Source organism: Pipistrellus kuhlii, unplaced genomic scaffold, assembly GCF_014108245.1.
Source record: "Pipistrellus kuhlii isolate mPipKuh1 unplaced genomic scaffold, mPipKuh1.p scaffold_m20_p_9, whole genome shotgun sequence".
NCBI lineage: Eukaryota > Metazoa > Chordata > Mammalia > Chiroptera > Vespertilionidae > Pipistrellus > Pipistrellus kuhlii.
The window spans coordinates 29,463,472-29,484,668 of NW_023425595.1; the positions used below are offsets into that span (position 1 = coordinate 29,463,472).

General features: G+C 38.4%; 1 protein-coding gene across 1 annotated transcript; it reads right to left on the minus strand.

The window, feature by feature from the left end:
- Positions 1–5,489: 5,489 nt before the first annotated feature.
- Positions 5,490–6,526, minus strand: LOC118713354 (olfactory receptor 2D3). The gene has a single exon (XM_036427811.2). The coding sequence runs from the start codon at positions 6,503–6,505 to the stop codon at positions 5,561–5,563; it is 945 nt and encodes a 314-aa protein (XP_036283704.1). The 5' UTR covers positions 6,506–6,526; the 3' UTR covers positions 5,490–5,560.
- Positions 6,527–21,197: the final 14,671 nt, after the last annotated feature.

The following is a 21,197-nucleotide window of genomic DNA, read 5'->3' on the forward strand; positions in this document are numbered from 1 at the left end:
TTTTAGGTTTGTTGCTATATAGTTTCTGCTATAACTAACCAACTTTGGTCATAGCATGAAAGCAGACAAAATATAAATAAATGGGTGTGTCTGTGTTCCACTAAAACTATTTCAAAAAATATTTTGCCTTTGGGTCATAGTTTGCCAGCCTCCACTCAACAATGATACCAACATATTTTTAAAATGCACACCAAATTGTTGCACTCCCCTTCTCAACCTGTAAGATCTCATTCTATTTCTATAGCCCACAGAATAAAATCCATGTTTTGTGATATGGTCAAGTTCTTCATGATCTGGCCCTTGACACCTTCTAGCTTCAAAAAGGATAATTTTTCTTCCTTTTTAATTGAGGAATCATTGACATATAACATTGTATTAGTTTCAGGAGTGCAAATTAATGACTCAATATTGGTATACAGGTATATTGTGAAATGATCACCATAATAAGTCTAGTTAACATCTGTCATTATATTGTTACTAATTTTTTTCCCTATGATAAGAACTTTTAAGACCTACTTTCTGAGCAACTTTCAAATATGCACTACAGTACTGTTAACTATGTCACCATGCCATACCTTACATCCCCGTGGCTTATTTATAACTGGAAGTTTGTACTTTTTTTACCCCCTTCACTCATTTTGCCCACTCCTTACTGCCCGCCGCTGGCAACCACTAATCTGTTCTCTGAATCTATGAGCTCAGTAATTTCATTTTTGTTTTCAGATTTCAGAGAAGAGCCAACTATTCTACATTCAGTTTTCTATATTCTCACCTTTGTCTTGAATTACATCTTCTATGAGGCTCACCACTTCTTTGCTGTTCTTTGGATGATGTAAATTCACCCAAGTCCTGACCTCTTCAGGGAGAATGGTCAGGAATTGTTCCAGCACCAACAGTTCTAGGATCTGCTTCGTAGTATGAACCTCTGGTCTCAGCCACTGGAGACAGAGCTCCCAGAGCCGGCTCAGGGCTTCATGAGGCCCAGACACTTCCAAGTACTGGAAATGTCTGAACTTTTGACGTGAGGCCTCAGAGTCACAGGTCTCCCTCACTGGGGTGGTTTCCTGCTGCCAAGACACATCTCCGCTCAGGTCCTCACGGTGTTCATTCAGAGTCAGGTTTTGAGGTTTTGAGATAGCCATCGACTTGTTCAGGGGCTGCATCTTCCTAGACAGAAGTCCCACTTTGTTTGAATTTATCTTATCAGAGGAGTCCTGTAAGTGTTAGGGTTGGGTTAAGTACCTGTATACTATATATCTATATCTATATATATCTATATATATCTATATAGATATAGATAGGTAGATAGATAGATAGATAGATAGATATAGGTATGATTTGAGCCAAGTGATATCTCACAAGAAAATTTCCAGGAATTCCAGGAGTTTCAGACATAAAGCCAACATTCAGGTTCCTTGAGAGACTGAAAAAAAGATACAAATATGACCTTCTAGATAGTGAACATATTAGCATAGGGTTAAAAGATAAAATAGTACAAATAATATTCTTAAAATTACTTAAGCAAATAAATATAAAAATGGATTCTCCTTTCATTCTTATTTTTCTTCTTTATAACAGGAAAATATGCTATCCTTTCCCCCCAATTAATCAAAAAAGACAAAACAGATATCACACAAACAAGTGATAAATGAAATATTCCTTTGATTAAAACAAACTTCATAATTTAACTCCAGTGTCTCCTGTACCAGGTTACAACTCTATTTTGCTTTATAACTAAGCAAAACAAATCTTTAGGTGGGATATTAAGGTTTAATACTGGAGATGCCTAAAAAACTTCTTAAGTTCCCATTAAAATACCAATAATGTCATATAAAATGAGTAAAATTGGCACTACCACTAGAAATTAAAGTAAGAAACCAATTATTTAAAAATACAATAAACATTCATGAGCTATTTTATTGTTAGGGATTTTTTAAAAAGTGATTCCAAACTACAATAATTAATTTTTTTTTTTATTTGTTAGAACTCACTAGGGACCAGTCTGCAATGTCCACCATGGAAGTCTTAGGCTCAACTACACAGACCACAACACTACCATGGATCACATTTGGCTATTAGACAGAAAGCAGATTGTTAGCAGAGTGAGTACCTGGCATTTTTCTTCAGTGGGAATCCTCACAAAATATAGCTCAAGTCAAGAGACCCCGCTAGGCTGTGCATCTTGACTGAAAAGCCTATCCGCAGGAGCCAGTATTTCCTCTAAAATCTCAGAGCACAGGACCCAGAGTTCCCCAAAGAGCAGTCATTACGTCCCGGGAAGTTCAGATGTACCTTTCTGTCCAATTTATAATACTGCTAGTCTGGATACAATTTACCATTCAAAGATCTTTTTTATTATATACCTCTAGGCCCGTGGTGTTCAGGGGTGATTTTGCCACCAGGGCAATGCCTAGAGACAGTTCGGTTGTTGTGACTGGGAGTTATAACTGGCACTTAGTGGGAGTAGCTACTAAACATCCTACACAATATACAGCCCTCTAATATAAAAAAATTATCCAGCTCCAAATATCAATATTTTCAAGGTTAGGAAATCCCGACAAAGGCAATAAATAGTGACCAGGAGTACATACTTTGTAACCTACCTGATCTGAGGTTAAATCTCAGCTCAAGTTACCATAGGTATGAAACTGAACTTTTGGTGCATGTAAGGCTTTGCCATTGCTCCACCATGAAGCTTGAGCTGTGCTCTATAGACTATGATGTGCAGTATTTTTAATTTAAGTTGGTTTTTAGAAGCAACATTTAATTTTCCTACTATTTGAGAGTGTTTTTTTTTTTTTTTTTCTGGTTTTCAATCTGGTAATAAATGTTGTCAGTACCACTCTATATTCTTTTTCTCTATTGAGTTTTTTTGGCAGCCTAATAAATAGCAGCTTTTGTAAACATTCTCATCAGTGCTTGCATTCTATCTGGTTTAAATATCAGGCTAACCATGTTATTTCTATGCACTACATTAGTAATTAATTTTAGAGTGTTGTTTTTTTAAAGACTCAGAAAGTTGCCTTAATCTCCCATTCTAATGGGTCACTATTTATCTCATCTCATTTTTCAGAGGGTTTTGCTATAAATATATTTCATTTATATTTTTAGGTGCATTTAACAAGTTGAAGAAATATCAGCTCCCCACCCCGACCGTCTGACCTCGGCCCTCCGACCCTCCATCTCGGCTCTCCCCCGCACTAAATGCCCCCGCAGCCCTCGCCCCCACCACCGACAGCTCGCGCCACCCGCCCGCTTCTCCCGCGGAGACCGCGGGGCGCCCCAGAGGAACCCGGCCCCTGGGAACAAACCCGAGGGCGCGATCCGCGTAGCCGCCCGCCAGCGGGGCTTCCAATTCCAGGTCCCCGCGTCCTCACCGCTCGCGGACTCGGTGAAACCTAGCAGCAAGACTCCGGGCCCGCGCTCCGTTCAGTCACCGCAGGCGGCAGTTCCCCGAAGAGCCGCGGGACCCGCGTCCTGGCTGGCGATCACCACGACCAGGAAGCCCCGCCACTCCGGGCCTTTAAACGCCGCCGCCGCCCCCTCATCAGTGTCTCACCTGCCAAAGCACGCCGGCCGCGCAGCCCTGCGCACGCGCACCAGACTTGGAAGGAGACCCAGGGGTCTAAGTGGATTGGCTCCGGAGGGGCGTGGGCGGGGTCTTCATAGCCCCGCCCATTGGTCTAGGCCACGCCCACTACAACATTATGACTAGCCATAGGGTCAGGAAGGGATGGTTGCAATTCTTGGAGGGTTGGTGGGAGAAGGGTGTGTCAAATTTAAGTCGCTAACACCATCCCTTATAAGGAAATTAGCTAAGATCTTTCTTACCTTCTTTCAGCACCCCTATGCTCCTAATTTGCTTGGAACAAAAAAGAAACAACAGTGACATAATTTCAACATAATTCTGTCTTGCGTGTAACATGGTTTAGCATGGTTTTTGATTCAGTTTTGTATCTTGTAGAAGAGCATGAGTTCAGGTTTGGCTTATTGAGGATGAGATATGTTGTGACATCCAGGAGGCAATGTCAAATAGACAATTGGCGTCTGGATCTTAGGGCTAGACATGTAAAATTAGCGTCATTTCTGGATAGATGGTAATTGATGTCATAAGTGGGAGTGAGACTACAGGCAGATAGGTAAAAATAGAGAAAATAGTTAAAGGAGAGGGTACTGGGCCTCAGAGGAAGAACTTACACTAGTTAGTCAGGGAAAGCCTTTTTAGGGATGGTGCTATAAATCTAGGGCATGAGTTGACCAAGGTAAAACAGGATATGAAACTAGGATTTTTTGTTTTGTTGCAACTTCTTCTGTAATCATTAATATCATAAGTGAATTATAAGTATCACGTCAATCCTCACCACAATACTATATGATAGAGATTATTATACCCTAATTTATTGAAACTGAAAGATGGCACAGCTAAGCTTCAAGCTCAGACCCCTTCAAATTTGTTTCACAGCTATTCACTCAATGCTACAGAATTAGATGATTATTGGTAAGATATGACAGAATGGTGGAATGATGTGTGCCATGATGGGATTGGCATTTTGAAAATCCTATATAATAAAAGGCTAATATGCAAATTGTCCCCTTGGGAATTTGACAGCCCACTAAGATGTGTGCTGACCACCAGGGGGCAGCGTTGAACAAAGGAAGGCCCCAGTCAGCAGCCAACAGCCAAGGAAGAAAAGCTCCTGGCTAGCCCTGATCGCTGGCGAGGCCTAGGCACCCTACACATGCATGAATTTTGTGTGCCGGGCCTCTAGTCATACATAACTAGCTAGGTATAATAAAAAATTTAACTTGCAGGTATTGTCAGTAAATATGCTCAAACATGGTCTTCAGCCGATTAAGAGAGCATGGAAATGAAAAATGCAATAAAGAGGAGTGCGAATATCAGCCTTCCTTTCATACTTCTAGTAGATAAGAAGTTTCTGACCATGTTTTCAAAGGTCCAAGGAAACCCATACATTGCTCTCTAACTGAACAAGGGTAATTTTCAGGTTTCAGTCAACTCACTGAAGGTCCAGCTATTTTTATGGCAGAACTTTACAAGTTTTCTCTTAAAAAAAAAAAAAATATATATATATATATATATATATATATATATATATATATATATACTTTATTAAGATTTTAATATCTGTTGCTTTTCTCATTGGAAACAATAGAGGCCAGAAGACAGTGAAATATCATCTTTAATATGCTGAAGGAAATAAACTCTTATCATGTTAACTCTAAGTAAGTTGAAAATGTTAAAGCTGTTTATTGTAATCTCTAGAGAACCACTAAAGAAGATATGTTTGTCACTGTGAAGACAAAGGACTCCAAACCCTTCTGGAACTAGATCCTTTAGATGCATAGACTTGTTTGTTACAAACTCCATTCCCTTCTATCATCATGTCCTAGCTTAGCGTGCAGTATTCATAGCTCCCAGAACACATCCTTCACTATCACGCTTCTTCCTGAAATGACCTAAATCAGAGCTGCCTATCAAAGTCCTGCTCCTTTTGTAAGGATGTTACCCTGGCCTAGCTCTAACAGTCACACCCAGAGGTCACTGCCTCTGAGAAGGAGACTTTCTTCCAATTAGTTTCCAGAGAGCCCCTTTGACATCCTTGTTTCTCAGGCTGTAAATTATGGGGTTCAACATTGGTGTGACCACTGTATAGAACACAGATATCATCTTATCCCGCTCTTTTGTGGTCTTGGAGTTTGGCCTCATGTAGGTGAATATTCCTGATCCATAGAAGAGAACAACGACAATGAGATGGGAGCCACAGGTAGAGAAAGCCTTGAGCCTCCCCTCCCCAGACTGCATCTGGACCACCGTGGAGATAATATGCCAGTAGGAGACAAGGATCAGGGAGACAGGAGCGAGGAGGATGACCACGCCCATTGCAAAGATGGCCATTTCTGTGCTGTAGGTATCTGCTGAAGCCAGCTTCAGGAGTGCAGGAGGCTCACAAAAGTAGTGATTGATAATGTTCTGTCCTCGATATGGAAGTTGGAAAGTAAAGGTGGTGTCCACCAGAGACACTAATGCTCCACTGGCCCAGGATGCTACAGCCAGCTGGAGACACACCTGTTGTGTCATGATGGTGGAGTAGTGCAGGGGCTTGCAGACAGCCACGTACCGGTCATAGGACATCACGGCCAGCAGAGCACACTCTGTACACCCAACCAGAAGGAAGACAATTACCTGTGCCATACACCCCACGAAAGAAATCGTTTTCCTACTTACCAGGAAGTGGACCAACACCTGCGGGACAATGCTAGTAGAAAAACAAAGATCTGCGAAAGAGAGGTTTCTAAGAAAAAAGTACATGGGCGTGTGCAGTCGAGAGTCCATGAAGATGAGAATGATAATCAGCAAATTGCCAAGCACAGTCAACAGGTAAATGACGAGAAAAAGGACGAATAGCAGGACCTGGGTCTGCAAATCCCTGGAAAGGCCAAGGAGGATGAACTCAGCCACAAAGGTTTGGTTTTCTTCTCCCATTGAGAGGTATGCCTGTTAACCTGTTCGGAACCAACAGAAAGAAAAACTTTGCGTTTGTGATTTCAACTCCTGTAGAAGAGGCTCATTTAAAACTGACACCTAATTGGAGAGTATTACCTTTTTTTTCTTATTCAATTTATTCTAATTAATACTAAATATAATATTTTATTATTATTTGGTTATAATTTAAATCCAATTTCCCCCCCTCCCCAAAAAAATCTTTTCCTTAGTGCCCCCTTTAAAAACTACACAGAACCTTTATTAAAGCCTTCCTGTTTTTTTGTTTTGTTTTGTTTTTTTAAATATATTTTATTGATTTTGTACAGAGAGGAGGGGAGAGAGATAGAGAGTTAGAAACATCGATGAGAGAGAGTCATCAATCAGTTGCCTCTTGCACACCCCCTACTGGGGATATGCCCGCAACCAAGGTACATGCCCTTGACCGGAATCGAACCCGGGTCCCTTCAGTCCCCAAGCCGACGCTCTATCCATTGAGCTAAACCGGTCTCGGCAAAACCTTCCTGTTTTGATGTTTAGAGTTTATGGGTCTTTTACTAAATGGTTATACTTGTATTGTTAGGAAATGACTCTGTTAGGACTATTGCCATGCATAAAACGATATACTAACTGTTCAAAAATACTATATATTTAATTATAACATATCCTCAAAAAATATGAAATAGTTTTCAGGCATCAAATTTAATTTGACCTCTTAAAAAACAGCAAACTGTACTGTATTTAAAAATAACCTTTAGCATATCATACACTAAGGGCCATTCTATTTGGATTAAAGAGTAAAATATTAAAACTAGAACAATAAAAAGGAAAAATAAGTCTAACCCTAATCCTAACCCTAACCCACATTGTTGTGATATCTTGATAGGACCATATTGAAAAACATGCAGAGTTTACAACATAAATCAAAGGACTATAGTGAGTTAATATCAAAGACAAAATTAAAAGATAACTACAAGCTGAGGAAAGTATTCAAGGGAGGTGCCAGACAAAAGTTAAAAGACTTCATTACATTAAGATCCCATATTTTTAAAACACTATGAAAATTGTTGAGTCCAAGGACATAGATTATTTTAAAAGAAGTACAATGTCTACTAATAAGAAAAAAATCCACATTATTATAAGTCAATAACAATAATAATAATAATAATAATAATAATGAGAGATACATTTTTTCACTTGGACAATTAGCAAGATTTTAATAGCAATGACTCACCACAAAAATAATAACTAGTGTTTTATTGAGCATTTAACCCATGACAGGCACTAATTTAAGAACCTCAACTTTTTTCAGCATATTACATTCCAGCTGGCTACATGAGCAATGTAATTACATATGAGGTAGACACTATTATCTTATTTTTCAGATGAGAAAACTGAGTCATAGAGAGGTTAAGCTACTTTCCCCAAATCTCATAATTCATAAGTTTCAGAGTTCATTACCTGTAAAATGAAGGTTTAGACATTTTTGTACAATGCAAGTGGTTAAAAAATTAGCGCAATCTCTCTGGAAAACAATTTTATCAAATACATTAAAAATTTAAATATTCACATGCTTTGAGAAGTGAAAATCTAATTTGTAATATTCTAGGGCAGTGGTCGGTAAACTCATTAGTCAACAGAGCCAAATATCCACAGTACAATGATTGAAATTTCTTTTGAGAGCCAAAATTTTTAAACTTAAACTATATAGGTAGGTACATTGTTATTAACTTAATTAGGGTATTCCTAAGCTGGCCTTTGCTAAAAACTCAAGGGGCCAAAGAGCCGCATGTGGCTCTCGAGCTGTGGTTTGCCAGCCACTGCTCTAGGGTATTGGCTAGAGGTAATATGATGTTATAATATGGATTTAAGTTGTAAGAGAAGTTGAGATCCTTAAAGGACTTTAGATTAGATGAATTATCTGAACCCAAGCCTATCAGAACTCTGAACTTGATGACATTAGGGACTAGTCCAATTAATACAAAAGTGGTGCCTTATTTTTTATTATTTCTTGTTTCTTTTGTAGAACTCTAATGGGGAAATGACCAGGACTAAAGTAGTATTAGGAGTTCCTGAATCCCCTAGACTGAATATCATCTAATAATCTGAAACATTATCCCAGTTTCTAAATCCTATTATAGGAGTCCATTCTAAATAAATACTGTAAGTTGAAGAAAATATTCACAAGAAAATACGTTTACCACATCATATAACAAAATAATGATTTAAAATAGACATATAGATCAATGAAACATAATAGAGAGCCCCCAAATAAACCACACAGATATGGTAAGCTGATCATCAACAAGAGTGCCAACAATACACAATAGGAAAATAATAATCTTTTAAAAAAATAGTGTTGGGAAAACTAGATATCCATGTGCAAAACAATGAAATTGGATTCTTATCTCACATTGTATACAAAAATGAATTCAAAATGGATTAAAGATTCAAACATAAAACCTGAACCATAGAACACCTAAAATAAAGGACAGGGGGAAAGCTTCTGGGCATTAGTCTTAGCAATAATGCCTTGGCTATAACACCAAAAGCACAAGCAACAGCAACAACAAAAATAGACAAGTGAAACTATATCAAACTAAAGAGCTTCTGCTAGCAAAGAAAATAATCAATGAAATGAAAAAGCAACCCATGGGATAGGAAAAATATTTGCAAACCATCCTATATAATAAAAGCCTAATATGCTAAGTGTCCGGTCATGCAGTCAGCTATTCAAGCATAATATGCTAATGATATGGGAAGGCCACTCAACTGCTCACTATGATGTACACTGACCACCAGGGGGCAGGAGCTCCAACTGATAGGTAAATTTGCTGTTGGGGTTCGGCCAATCAGGACTGGACGAGACAGGCGGGACACACCCTGGAGCCCTCCTGCGGCCCCTCCCTGCCTGGCTAACCTCCTGTGTCCCTCCCTGGCCCTGATCCTGCACTGGTGGGGTTCCTCAGCCTGGCCTGTGCCTTCTCACAATCTAGGACCCCTCAGGGGATGCCAGAGAGCTGGTTCCGGCACCACAGTGGAACGACTGGTCACTATGATGTGTACTGACACCCATGGGGCAGATGCTCAATGCAGGAACTGCCCCTGGTGGTCAGTGCACTCCCACAGGAGGAACGCTGCTCAGCCAGAAGCCAGGCTCACAGTTGGCAAATGCAGTGGCAGTGGTGAGAACCTCTCCCACCTCCGCGATAGTGCTTAGCATATCTGACTGAAGGGTGCAGGCCTAAGCCATCAGTTGGACATCTCCTGAGGACTCCCAGACTGTGAGAGGGTGCAGGCTGGGCTGAGAGACCACACCTCCTGAGTGCACAAATTTCATGCACCGGGCCTCTAGTATATTTTATAAAGGATTAATATCTGAAATATTTAAGGAACTCATAAAACTCAATAGCAAATAATCTAATTTTAAAATGAACAAAGGAACTAATTAGACATTTCTTCAGAGAAGATATATGTGGAAAAGGACTCAACATCACTCATCATCATAGAAATGTAAATCAAGACCTCAATGAGATACTCCTCCCCTGGTAGGATGGCTGTTACTAAACAAACACCCTAGAAGAGAACAAATGTTGACAAGAATGTAGAGAAAAGGAAACACTTGTACACTGTTGATAGAAATGTAAATTGGTACAGCCACTACGGAAAATAGTTCTGGAAATTCCTAAAAAATTTATAAATAGAATTACCATGTGACCCAACAGTCCTACTTCTCAGTATATATACAAAGGAACTGAAATCAAGATCTTACGATATCTTTGTTCTCATACTTCTTGCAGCATTATTCACAACAGTCAAGACTACTACGAATGGATAAAAACAACATTAAGCAATCACTCAATACAATAATATTTACCTTTTAAAAAGAAAGAATTTCTCCTATTTGTGACAATATGTAGGATTCTGGAGAACATTATGCTATGTGAAATAAATCAGATACAGAAGGACTATATGATGTCATTTATATGAGGAATCCAATATGGTCAAAGTCACAGAAGCAGAGAGTGATATGGTGGTTTTCAAGGTCTGGGGGAAGGAGGAAGGAACAGGGTACTAAGGTTTAGTTATGTGAGATGAATAAATCCTAGAGATGTACTGTACAGCGTGGTGCCCTTCGTTATTCAAAGAATCACTTCCTCTCCCACAATGAAATTCCACAGGGAAGAATTTACCTGTACTTATCCCATGGTAATGGCTGTCATTTTCTTTCCCCCCATTTCTTGTTGTCTAGGTGTTATCTGAGCACTGCTGTTCCCTCTGTACCCTACAGATAATAATTATTGATATCATTAATAATAATGAAAATCATCTTCCATTTATATTTACCAAGAATATGTTTGCTAATACCTTAGGGACCAAAGCAAATAATACAGTATATTTTCAAAATGCACAGAAAATATTGAAAGAAAAAACTTTCCAAAATGTTAACAGTGGTTGACTGGATACTGAATTTATCCAGTATCCAGTAAATAGACATATAGACCAATGCAAGTGGTTAGAAAATATGTGGAATGGGGAAGAATACAGTTTAATCTCCAAACAGGAAAGGAGAATATCAAATGAGTGAAAAAGGAGGTAAAAGGATGAACTGTTATGTCATTTATATTCCAAGAAAGGCTAGGGATAATTGTTCTTTCACACTCTAAAGATTTGATATAATTATCAGCTTATAATTAATTCAACAATGATGTCTCTTTATCATTGTTGGAAGAAAACTTAAGAGTGGTTAAAAATGAATAAAGGGGATAGATGTGAGAAGAAAGCAGGGAAGGGAAGCTGAACATAGAGAACAGGATCCAGAGATGTGGACAAAGCAGAAGGAAGAAGGGATAGAGGAAGAGCTCAATTAGCCTGGCTGTTTTCCCCAAATTGAAGGGATGGGTAATGGATATTTTATCCCTCTGAGGCCCTAACAACATCATAACTAATATGGTCTTTCCAGAAATCTCCCCATTATGACACTGATACACAAAAATGCATACATGTGGATTATTGCACACACACCACACAACATGCTACATAGACCTATCTAGTCAGCTTCACAAATAATATCTCAATCAAATACATAGACATTCACATGTCACAGATATATATTTACATAGTATTTCATATTATTTTTTGTTTGTTTCTTAATTCTCACCAGAGGATATTGTCCTCCATTGATTTTTAGAGAGAGTGGAAGGGAGGGAGGGAGGGAAGAAGGAAGAGAGAGAGAGAGAGAGATGAGAGACCCATCTATTGGTTGCCTCCCACATGCATCTACATATCAGTGCTGGGGAATGAACCTGAAACCAAGTTTCACTCCCATGACCGGGAATTGAACCTGAGATCCTTTGGTGTGTAGGCGGATGCTCTACCGCTGAACCACACTGACCAGGGCAATATTTCATATTCTTTTGTATAAACCCTCATGGTCACAAATCTTTCACCATAACAAAAGGAGTAACTGCATACTGAGCCAACTGGATACTGACCAAGGCTGGGCTAGGTATAGGGAAACTCACCATGCCTAGGGTGTATGGGGAGGATGTTGGAGTATTGGAGTGTAGGTGGGATGGCACCAGGAGCGGGAGTCAGTCGGGACTAGATGGACAGCGCTAACAGTAATTGGACCCACTCTCCCCCATCTGCTGTTACTCACCAGGGGGATCAGAAGTGGCAATGCCGGCATTCCTAGAAGAGTGTCCCATATGGTCCTCGTTCCTTCACATCCCCTAGACTCAGACTGCCCCAGATCAAGAGGCTTTTGATGGAGTTTTTCAAAGCAAGATCCCTTGTTTCCTTCTGGTTTTCTACCTGTTCAGCAGGAGACGGTGGAACAAATGCAAGCCGAGGGAAACAATGAAACCTGAAGGGCTGACATCAGAGGGCAGGGGAGGGAGAACCAGGCAGTAGCTTTTCAACAGCAAGAGAAAAGTAACGTGGGAGGGTGCAGCCTCCGTGGTCTCTCTAGTAACAGCCTCATCCCTGAGGAGAAGGTCTGGAAGAGGATTTGGGGGTTACATTTCTAAAGAAGAGGAGTGGGAATAGAACTGTGGTCTCCGAGAGTCCAGCAGGGAAAACGATGTACAAGAGAATGAATGATAAAGTTAGTCTTTCCCAACACGATGCCCACCTCCCGCTCTCTCAACCAGTCCTCCAGAATCCCACAAACTGAGCCTGGCAGCAGTTTTCCTATGCTCACCTGAAGGCAGAGACAAGGCAGAACCAGGGCTGAGGAGACATTGGTTTAAGGACCCAGGATCAAGTACAGGAGGGAATGATTTTTGCAGCTGGCAGATCCACTCTTGAAGAATAGCCCCGACTATGGGTTAGGTGCCTGAGCAATGCCTCCCAAAGCCTGCACTAGAGTCATCCTATCAGTGTGACTTCATCCCAAGCCTTTTTGCCTTATTTGATTCAAGGTACAAACTCCAATTCTCCTAGGTCCCAGTTCTGAACAAAGAATTTTCCTTCATGGAAATATTTAAAGCTGAGGTCCTGAGAGCGATATAAACAAGCATTCCCTGGAGCTTTAAGAGCCTTCAACTTTATTATCTTTCCACCCTCTGAGACACCCTAGGGCACTTAGTGTTACATTTGAAATCACATACCAAAGCTTTCATATCATGCTCACCAGTGTTTTCAAACTCCACACTAGTGTCATTCAAATAACATCAGTTAATTTATTTCTAAGAGCTTTACAAGTTACCAAATTTATGTTTTGATTTATATGATTACATAGAAAGGACAATGAGCAGATATTGGATTATCTGGATGCCCGCTTTCTATTTGAGTAATGCAACTTGATTGAAGAGTTGCACTCTCATTCTTGTTTATGGTTGTTTTGGTACCATGTGATCACCATAAGGGATGGAGTTTACTTTGGTTAATACCGTCCTAATATCAACATGACAAGAGCAGTCTTGAGAGTGCTGTTATATTAAAGTTACTAGAGGCCTGGTGCATGAAATCATGCACTCATGTGGGGAAGGTCCCTCAGCCTGGCCTGCACCCTCTGGCAGACTGGAAGCCCTTGGGGATGCCTGTCTGACCACTTAGGCCCATTCTCCATGGGGAGCAGGAGTAAGCCTACAGTCAGACATTCTTGGTGCTGCTGTAAGCCTGCCTTCTGGCTGAGCAGCGTTCCCCCTTTGGGAGCTCATTGACCGCCAAGGGGCAGCTCCTGCATTGAGTATCTGCCCCCCTGGTGGTCAGTGCGCATCATAGTGATTAGTTGTTCCATCCTCGGGCTGAAACTGGCTCTCCAACATCCCCCTCGGAGTCCTGGATTGTGTGAGGGCACAGGCCAGGCCGAGGGACCTTACCGATGGATGATGAGGGGCCAGGGAGGGATGCCTGGAGCATTTGTCCCCTGGTGGTCAGTGCACAACATAGCAACTGTTTGACTGGTTGACTGTCTGCCCCAGGTGGTCAGTGCATCACATCATAGCGAGCGGTTGAGCGGCCTTAGCATATGATTAGCATATTATGCTTTGATTGGTTGAACGGTTGACTGGACAACCGGACATTTCGCATATTAGGCTTTTATTATATAGGATACTCTTTTAGTGGACATAAAGTCTTTGTCAGGAAAATTCACAGTCAAAAGATCATTTTGTGTACAACTATTTCTTAAACTACAAGTTTCTTAAACTATTAATTTATAATAGCCAAGACATAGAAACAGCCTAAATGTCCTTCCACCAATGATTGGATAAAGAAGATCTGGAACACACACATACAATGGAACACTACTTGCTCATTAAAAAGATGAAATATTGCCATTTACAACAACATGGATGGATTTTGAGAATATCATGTGAAGTGAAATAAGTCAGAAAAAATAAGAACTATATGATTTCACTCATATGTGGGATATAAAATAAAAAGCAACAAATGAACACAACAAAATCATAGACACAGATGACCCTAGGATGGTTACCAAAGGGGAAGGTGTTGGGGAGAGGATGAAGAGGGTAAAGGGGGTCTAATATCTGGTGAAAAGAGGAGAGTAAACTTTGGGTGATGGGCACACAATGGGATACACAGATGATATATTATAAATTTGTAAACCTGAAACTTTTATAATGTTATCAACCAATGTTACTCCAATACATTTAATTTAAAACCATAAACTCCTATGAGATTTGGTCCATTTTTATAGTCTCTAGTCTGTTCTTTCTCTGACTTTCTATTTCTGTTACAAGTATCCTGCAATCTTAATTCCTTCTGTTGCTTGTTTGTGTATTCGTTTGAGTCTTAGGTGTGGGGAATTTAATTAATTACAATTCTCAGTGACAAATTACAGTGATTAGTGATTTTAAAGCCCCTCTCTTGTTTATTTAGCTATACATTTTATATATATATATATATATATATATATATATATATATCCATGCATCATTCCCATTGACCTCATAACCATTCTAATGCATGCAGTGCTTTTCATCTGGTCTCACAAAATGCTTTTTTTTTGTATATGTATTTATAATTTATATAAATGATACTGTGTTATATGCCTCTTTGTTTCTTACTTTTCTCACTCAGTTCTAAGTCTTTAAGATCATTCATATTGCCACATATATATCCAAACTTTTCTGACTGTGGAATATCCTTGGTTTTCATCCATCGTACTTTTATTTATATTCTCTCCCAAGGAGAGATATTCCAATTACACACCATATCACCAACACAAATAACAGAACGACAAATATCCCAAGACTGAGTCTGTGTAAAAATATTTTGGCTCAATAATTGCTATATCATAGAATACGCATAAGATGATCAAGTAATACTGGATTTTCTCCCAGAATAATCAAACCTCATCCCAATGCAAGTCTGCTCCTCTATTTTCTACTGTTTTTGCCAGCACATTGTTACTAACACAGGTAAATAAATATCTCTGTTGTTTTATTTTTAGATCTTTCTTTACAAGTGAATTTGAGCATTGCTTTATATTCATGTAGCCCTTTGAAGTTACTTTTTCTTTTTTTTTTTTAAATAAATTCCCTTTTTATATTATCTGCTATTTTTGGGGGGTGGAGGTTCTTTATTTTTCTTGTTGATTTGTATAATTCATTGTGAATCCTTGATAGTAAGTTCTTCTTAGATTTTAGATAAAGCAAAAAAAAATTGATCCATTTTTATTTATCTTTTAACTTTGTTCCTAATGTTCTTTATTAAACACAAATTTCAGATTTTATAAAATCAAATTCATCAATTTTTTTCTTTATTAGTTGTGCTTCGGAATTATTTTATTCTAAGTCAGTGAGGTGTACTGCCACTTATTCTTCTATAAGGTCATTGTTCTATTTTAACTTTTAGGTATTTAATCCTATTTGAGGCTACCTCCTTTTGTCAGGTTAGGTAGAAATTCAGTTTTATTTTTCTCATTCTAGTCAACTAATTTTAGCAACAACATTTACTGAACTATTTTTCCTTTCCCTAATGATTTTTGAAATTAACTTTGTTTTACATGAAACTTACATATGGGTCTATCTATGAGCTCTCAGTTCGGCTCCATTTGTTTATTTGTTCCTATTTGCACCAGTACCACCTGGATTTTATTTTTGTGGCTTGGCAATATGTCTTAATATCTGGTAAGACATCCCTACATGACCTCTTTCAATAGTCTGACTAAGTATGGATTGTTATTTCTCCACATATATGTAAGAGTAACTCTTTTGGGTTACTAAAAATATCCAACTGGAATGGTAATTGGTATTACCCTAAACTTATAGATCAATTTAGGTAGAAATTATATCTTTAGAATATTAAAGTCATCTGATCCAATGGATTAAATATTTCTCCATTTATTCAAATGATCTTCTACTTTACGAGAGCTATTTTTTTTTTTTTTTTACCACCATGGAGACCTTGTGTATTCTTTATTTGTTTCCATATACTTCATGATTTTTGTTGCTATTGTGAAATTGTACAATTTTAAAAATTATATTCCAATTGGTTATTGCTGGTAGAGAGGTAGAGAAAATAGTTTAAAATTTTTTTTTTTTTTTAGGTTGAACTCTGATACAGGAAACCTGCACATCTTTGTTACTTCTAGGAGTTTGTTCATTGAATTTTTTTAGTTTGGTAATCATACAATCAGCAAATAGTAACGTTTTTTTTTTTTCGCTCTTCCATTTCTTATGCCTTATATTTTTTCCTTTTATCTTTTTTCTTTCTTCATTGTGTTCTTAATGACTCCCAGTACTTTGCTAAATGGTAATGGTGAGGGCAGCATTTTTGTCTTGTCCCTTATCTTAGAGATTGCACCAATAATTTCTCTATTAAATATGAGATGTGTTGTTGGGTTTTGGTGCATAACCAACCAGGTTAAAAAAAAACAACCCTTTATCTTATTCATGATTTACAAAGACTAAAAAATAATAGATAGGTGTGTGTGTTTTTGTAACACATGTGTTTTCTACATCACTGAGATTTTTATCTGATTTTATTTTTCAGTGTAACAATTTGTGAATTTCTCTGTTGGGTTTCTGTTGTTGAAACATATTTGCATCCCAGAGATAAGTCATATTTAATCATGCTGTATTGTTTTAAAATACACCTTTGGGTATTTTAAATTAACTCTACATTTTTTGTTTGGAATTATCATCTACTTAGTGGAAGGTACTGTCCACTAAGTTAATTCAAAATACAGTGATTTTGAATTAACTCTACATTTTTTTGCATCTACATTCTCCCCCAAATGGAAATGTGAGTGCTGACATCTGTTCTCACAGCCATTTGGGAACTTTCTGAGAGGAAACGCAGCCCAGGATCCACCTTAATGATGCAGAATTCTCCTGAGTAAGTTAGCTGCTCCAGAGACTGCTCATGTCTTCCTCCGTTCACTTAAATGGAACTATTGTTGCCCTGAAATCAATGCTAAGCACTCTGGACATGGGAGATGTGGGGATTCCCCTCCTGCCTTGTCCTTGATGTTACTGAGCCCTTTGACTTCATGACGAGATGCTCCCAAGTCTCCGCTCTGCCCCTTCTGCAGCCAATGCATTTGCTGCACCTGCAGCAGTTTGCTACTCAACTGTGAGATGTCTTTAGTGGTTTTAACTTTTTTCTCCACTATATGAGAAAATGTTAGTATGCTTGTTAGAGGGAGGGAAAGACAAGACATGAGTGAACAAAGGGGATTACTTGGCATATTATTAGGAATTAATTGGTTTCTATCCCTTCATAGATATGATTTTTTAAATTCAACTAATTTTGTCCAAACAATGTGATTCTTAGGGCTAAATCTTCTATAATAAATCTAGCCAAGGTTTTTCCCACAGCAGATCTACCTTATCAAACCATAATTACAATGTTGGATTCCCTATGAAAAAGAATCATGGTCTTCACCTGATGGAGACATAAGCAGAGCTTCCCTGGAGTCATTATTGAGCCTCTGGATGTGAATTCTTATACCTGTGTGTGGGGCGGGGGAGACAGCAAAGTACATGGGTAAAGAGGGTAGGGGATAGGTGATTTTGAGGATGAAAGATTTTGAAATCTGGAGAGAAATTTCATATATTATTTTGGTTCCTATGGATTTCCTCAGTATCCTCTTCTTAAAAGAAATGTCAATTAAACAATGCTTGCTTCTGTGACATTATCATCCTATTCCACATCAAGAAATACATGTCATTTTTAAAGAAATGCACTTGCAAGTTAATGTTAAATCTGGAAGAAAGAGAGAATAACACAAAATGCTGACAGCAGATATGATTCTCTTACAGAAGCTTCTTGACCCTGAGTTGCCCAGGGAGCATTTTATCCTCCACATTCACATAGAATAATATGCTTTAAAAAAGAAATTGGGCCGAAACCGGTTTGCTCAGTGGTTAGAGCATCTGCCTGCGAACTGAAAGGTCCCAAGTTCAAGTCCGGTCAAGGGCATGTACCTTGGTTGCGGGCACATCCCCAGAGGGGGTGTGCAGGAGGCAGCTGATCGATGTTTCTGACTCTCTATCCTTTTCTTTTCCTCTCTTTAAAAAATCAATAAAAAAATATATTTAAAAAAATAAATTGGGAGCAGTCAGGGATGTAGTCTTCTAATATTGTACTCCCAGGGTCAGTGAGCATTCCTACCATCTGACAGGTCACAAGTCACACTCATCTCTGACTCACTCATTGTGTTCCTGATATTTTGACTTAGGTTAAATCACCTCAAAAACATGTGCTGGACACTTATTCCATGCCATTCCATTGATCATATTTGCTGTGAATAAAGATGAGTGAGGTATGGTTGCTGCTCTTGAATATCTTATAGTAACAGAGAAAGAAAATAATTTCAACATAATTTGTTAAGAGCTATGATAGAGGTAAGTACATCATGTTGTAAATACATTTATGAATCTAGAATATATTTGTTTGTTTTTTTGTGTGAATGTATGTACTTTTGTGTGTCTATTCTATAGTACATATGCTGGAGATAGGGGGTAGTGGGGGATGGCTAAGAAGGCTTAGAAATCAGCAGTATCCTGTAGTTGCCCTTTGACTAAGTTAACCACCAACTTGGGCAACACTTAAAACTTTGGGACAAGTGTTTAGTGTTATTCTCTATATCTTTTCATCAAAAGTGAAACCATTATTTGTTTACCATTTAATTTTTTCTGAGATCTAAACACATAATTGTTACAATTTCACTAAATTCTACTCTGGGAAGGGTGTGAACTATAGCAGGAGCAGTAAGAGACCTGAGCTGAACCATAACCTGAAGACTTTATGAACTAACCAGACAGTACTTTCATATCAGCTATTTAAAAATAGACTATATTTCCTACTCGAAACAATTCTATATTACTTTTATTTGTAATTGTTAGACCATACAGATCACTTGGTCCAGTACATTCATTCATTCAACCAGTGTTTGCTGGGAATCTAGAGAACACACTGGCACTGGGGATAAACTGTGACTGTAGTTTGGTCCTTCCTACCTGAGAGTCATTGGCCTCAGAAGCTAGGTCTTTTGTTTATATCCCAAGGAAATGCTTGGCCGAACACATTTACTCAACAAATAAGGTGACTGAATATTCAAAGTGTGATGTATGTTCAGTGAATATGATGCTAACACTATGCAGAGATGTCATTGTTCATATTAGCATTTTATTTATTCATTTATTATTTCAATGATAAATTGAAATATTTCATCATTTTAACTCACAGACGCATCCAAATGCCTAAGACTCCAATATCACTATATAGAGTGTAACTGTCTTTTTTTTTTTTTTGAGAAAATTCCTGGCAATTCCATGAGCCCAATAGTTCTTAACTTGGAATTCAGGGACTTCTTTAATTTAGCTGTGAATGTTATTTACACTAAAGTAAATTTAAAATGTCCTTCTTGTTTTATAGTATCTAGCACTATAGTATGCATGGCTTTAGCACCAGTGGAAATCAGAGGTATATTTATATCACATTGCAGTTGTTGAAGATATCTCAAAATATCATTTAAGTTCATCATTTTTAAATTAAGGTGATTATTAGACCCATCACAACATTTAAAAAATTAATGATTTGAAGAAGCACATGTATTATTATATAACATATTTGTTTTCTAAAGTTATTTGATGACTATATTTAATGTAATAGTTTTTGACAATCCTATACATTCTATTTTTATGTATATACGTGTGTGTATGTGTATATATATATATGTATGCATTTGATGTATTTAAAACGTTATTTTGAAGTATTTTATTAGAAAGATAAAGGAGTTGATAGTCCTCATGTAGAGCCTTAAAATTAAGACTTTAAATTAAATTTTCTTTTACTCTTTTTGGAGAGGCCCTATGATATTTTATTATTATTCCCAAATTCTTAAATTTTTAGACAAGCTTTTAAAACAACATTTTATTTGTTTTATTTAATTAATGATAATTTATTTAACAAAGCTCTATGCTATGTCTCATAAAGAACACAAAAACGAAAGACATAGACACAATTTTCAAAGGAGTTTGTCATTTCTGGGAGGAGTAGACAGATAATATCAGGCAGGGAGAGATGGTGAGCTGGAGGTTGCAGATCAGTGCTATGTAGTCTGAAAAATAGCCATGTTGGTGGCTTAGCATATAAATTATGTCATGACTAGAGGCCCAGTGCACAAAATTCATGCATGGGGGGGAGGGGGATGTCCCTCAGCCTGGCCTGTACTCTCTTCAATCTGGGACCCCTTGGGAAATGTCTGACTGCTGGTTTAGGCCAAAACCCTGTGGGCCTAAACCAGCAATTGGACATCCCTCTCACAGTCTGGGTCTGCTGGCTCCTAACCACTTGCCTGCCTGGTTGCTCCTAACTGCTTCTGCCTGCCAACCTGACTGCTCCTTAACTGCTCCCCTGCTGGCCATCTTGTGACAGCCATCTTGTGGTAGCCATCTGGTGGTGGCCATCTTGCAACAACATCGTGGCCATCTTGTGATGATGTCATGTGAGGGCATGATACCACCTAGGCTTTTATTATATAGAATGGTGTGTCTGTTATTTTGGAAGTTCACTGATATTTGGGAGCTTTAGCTGAAGGTGAGGAAAGACTTTCCAAAGAGATTATGGTACACTATGCAGAGTTACCTCTTGGTTTCCCAGCTTTTTCAAAACAGGTCTCTAAGACAAAAGTCAGTTCTGCAGGGTACTTTGGCTTTGTTTGATTTCTTATGCCTTCATGAATACCCATTCAAGAAAGGGACAACAGAAACAA

Bases quoted from the DNA above. Each gene is read 5' to 3' on its own strand.
- LOC118713354 (XM_036427811.2), bottom strand. From the start codon at position 6,505: ATGGGAGAAGAAAACCAAACCTTTGTGGCTGAGTTCATCCTCCTTGGC.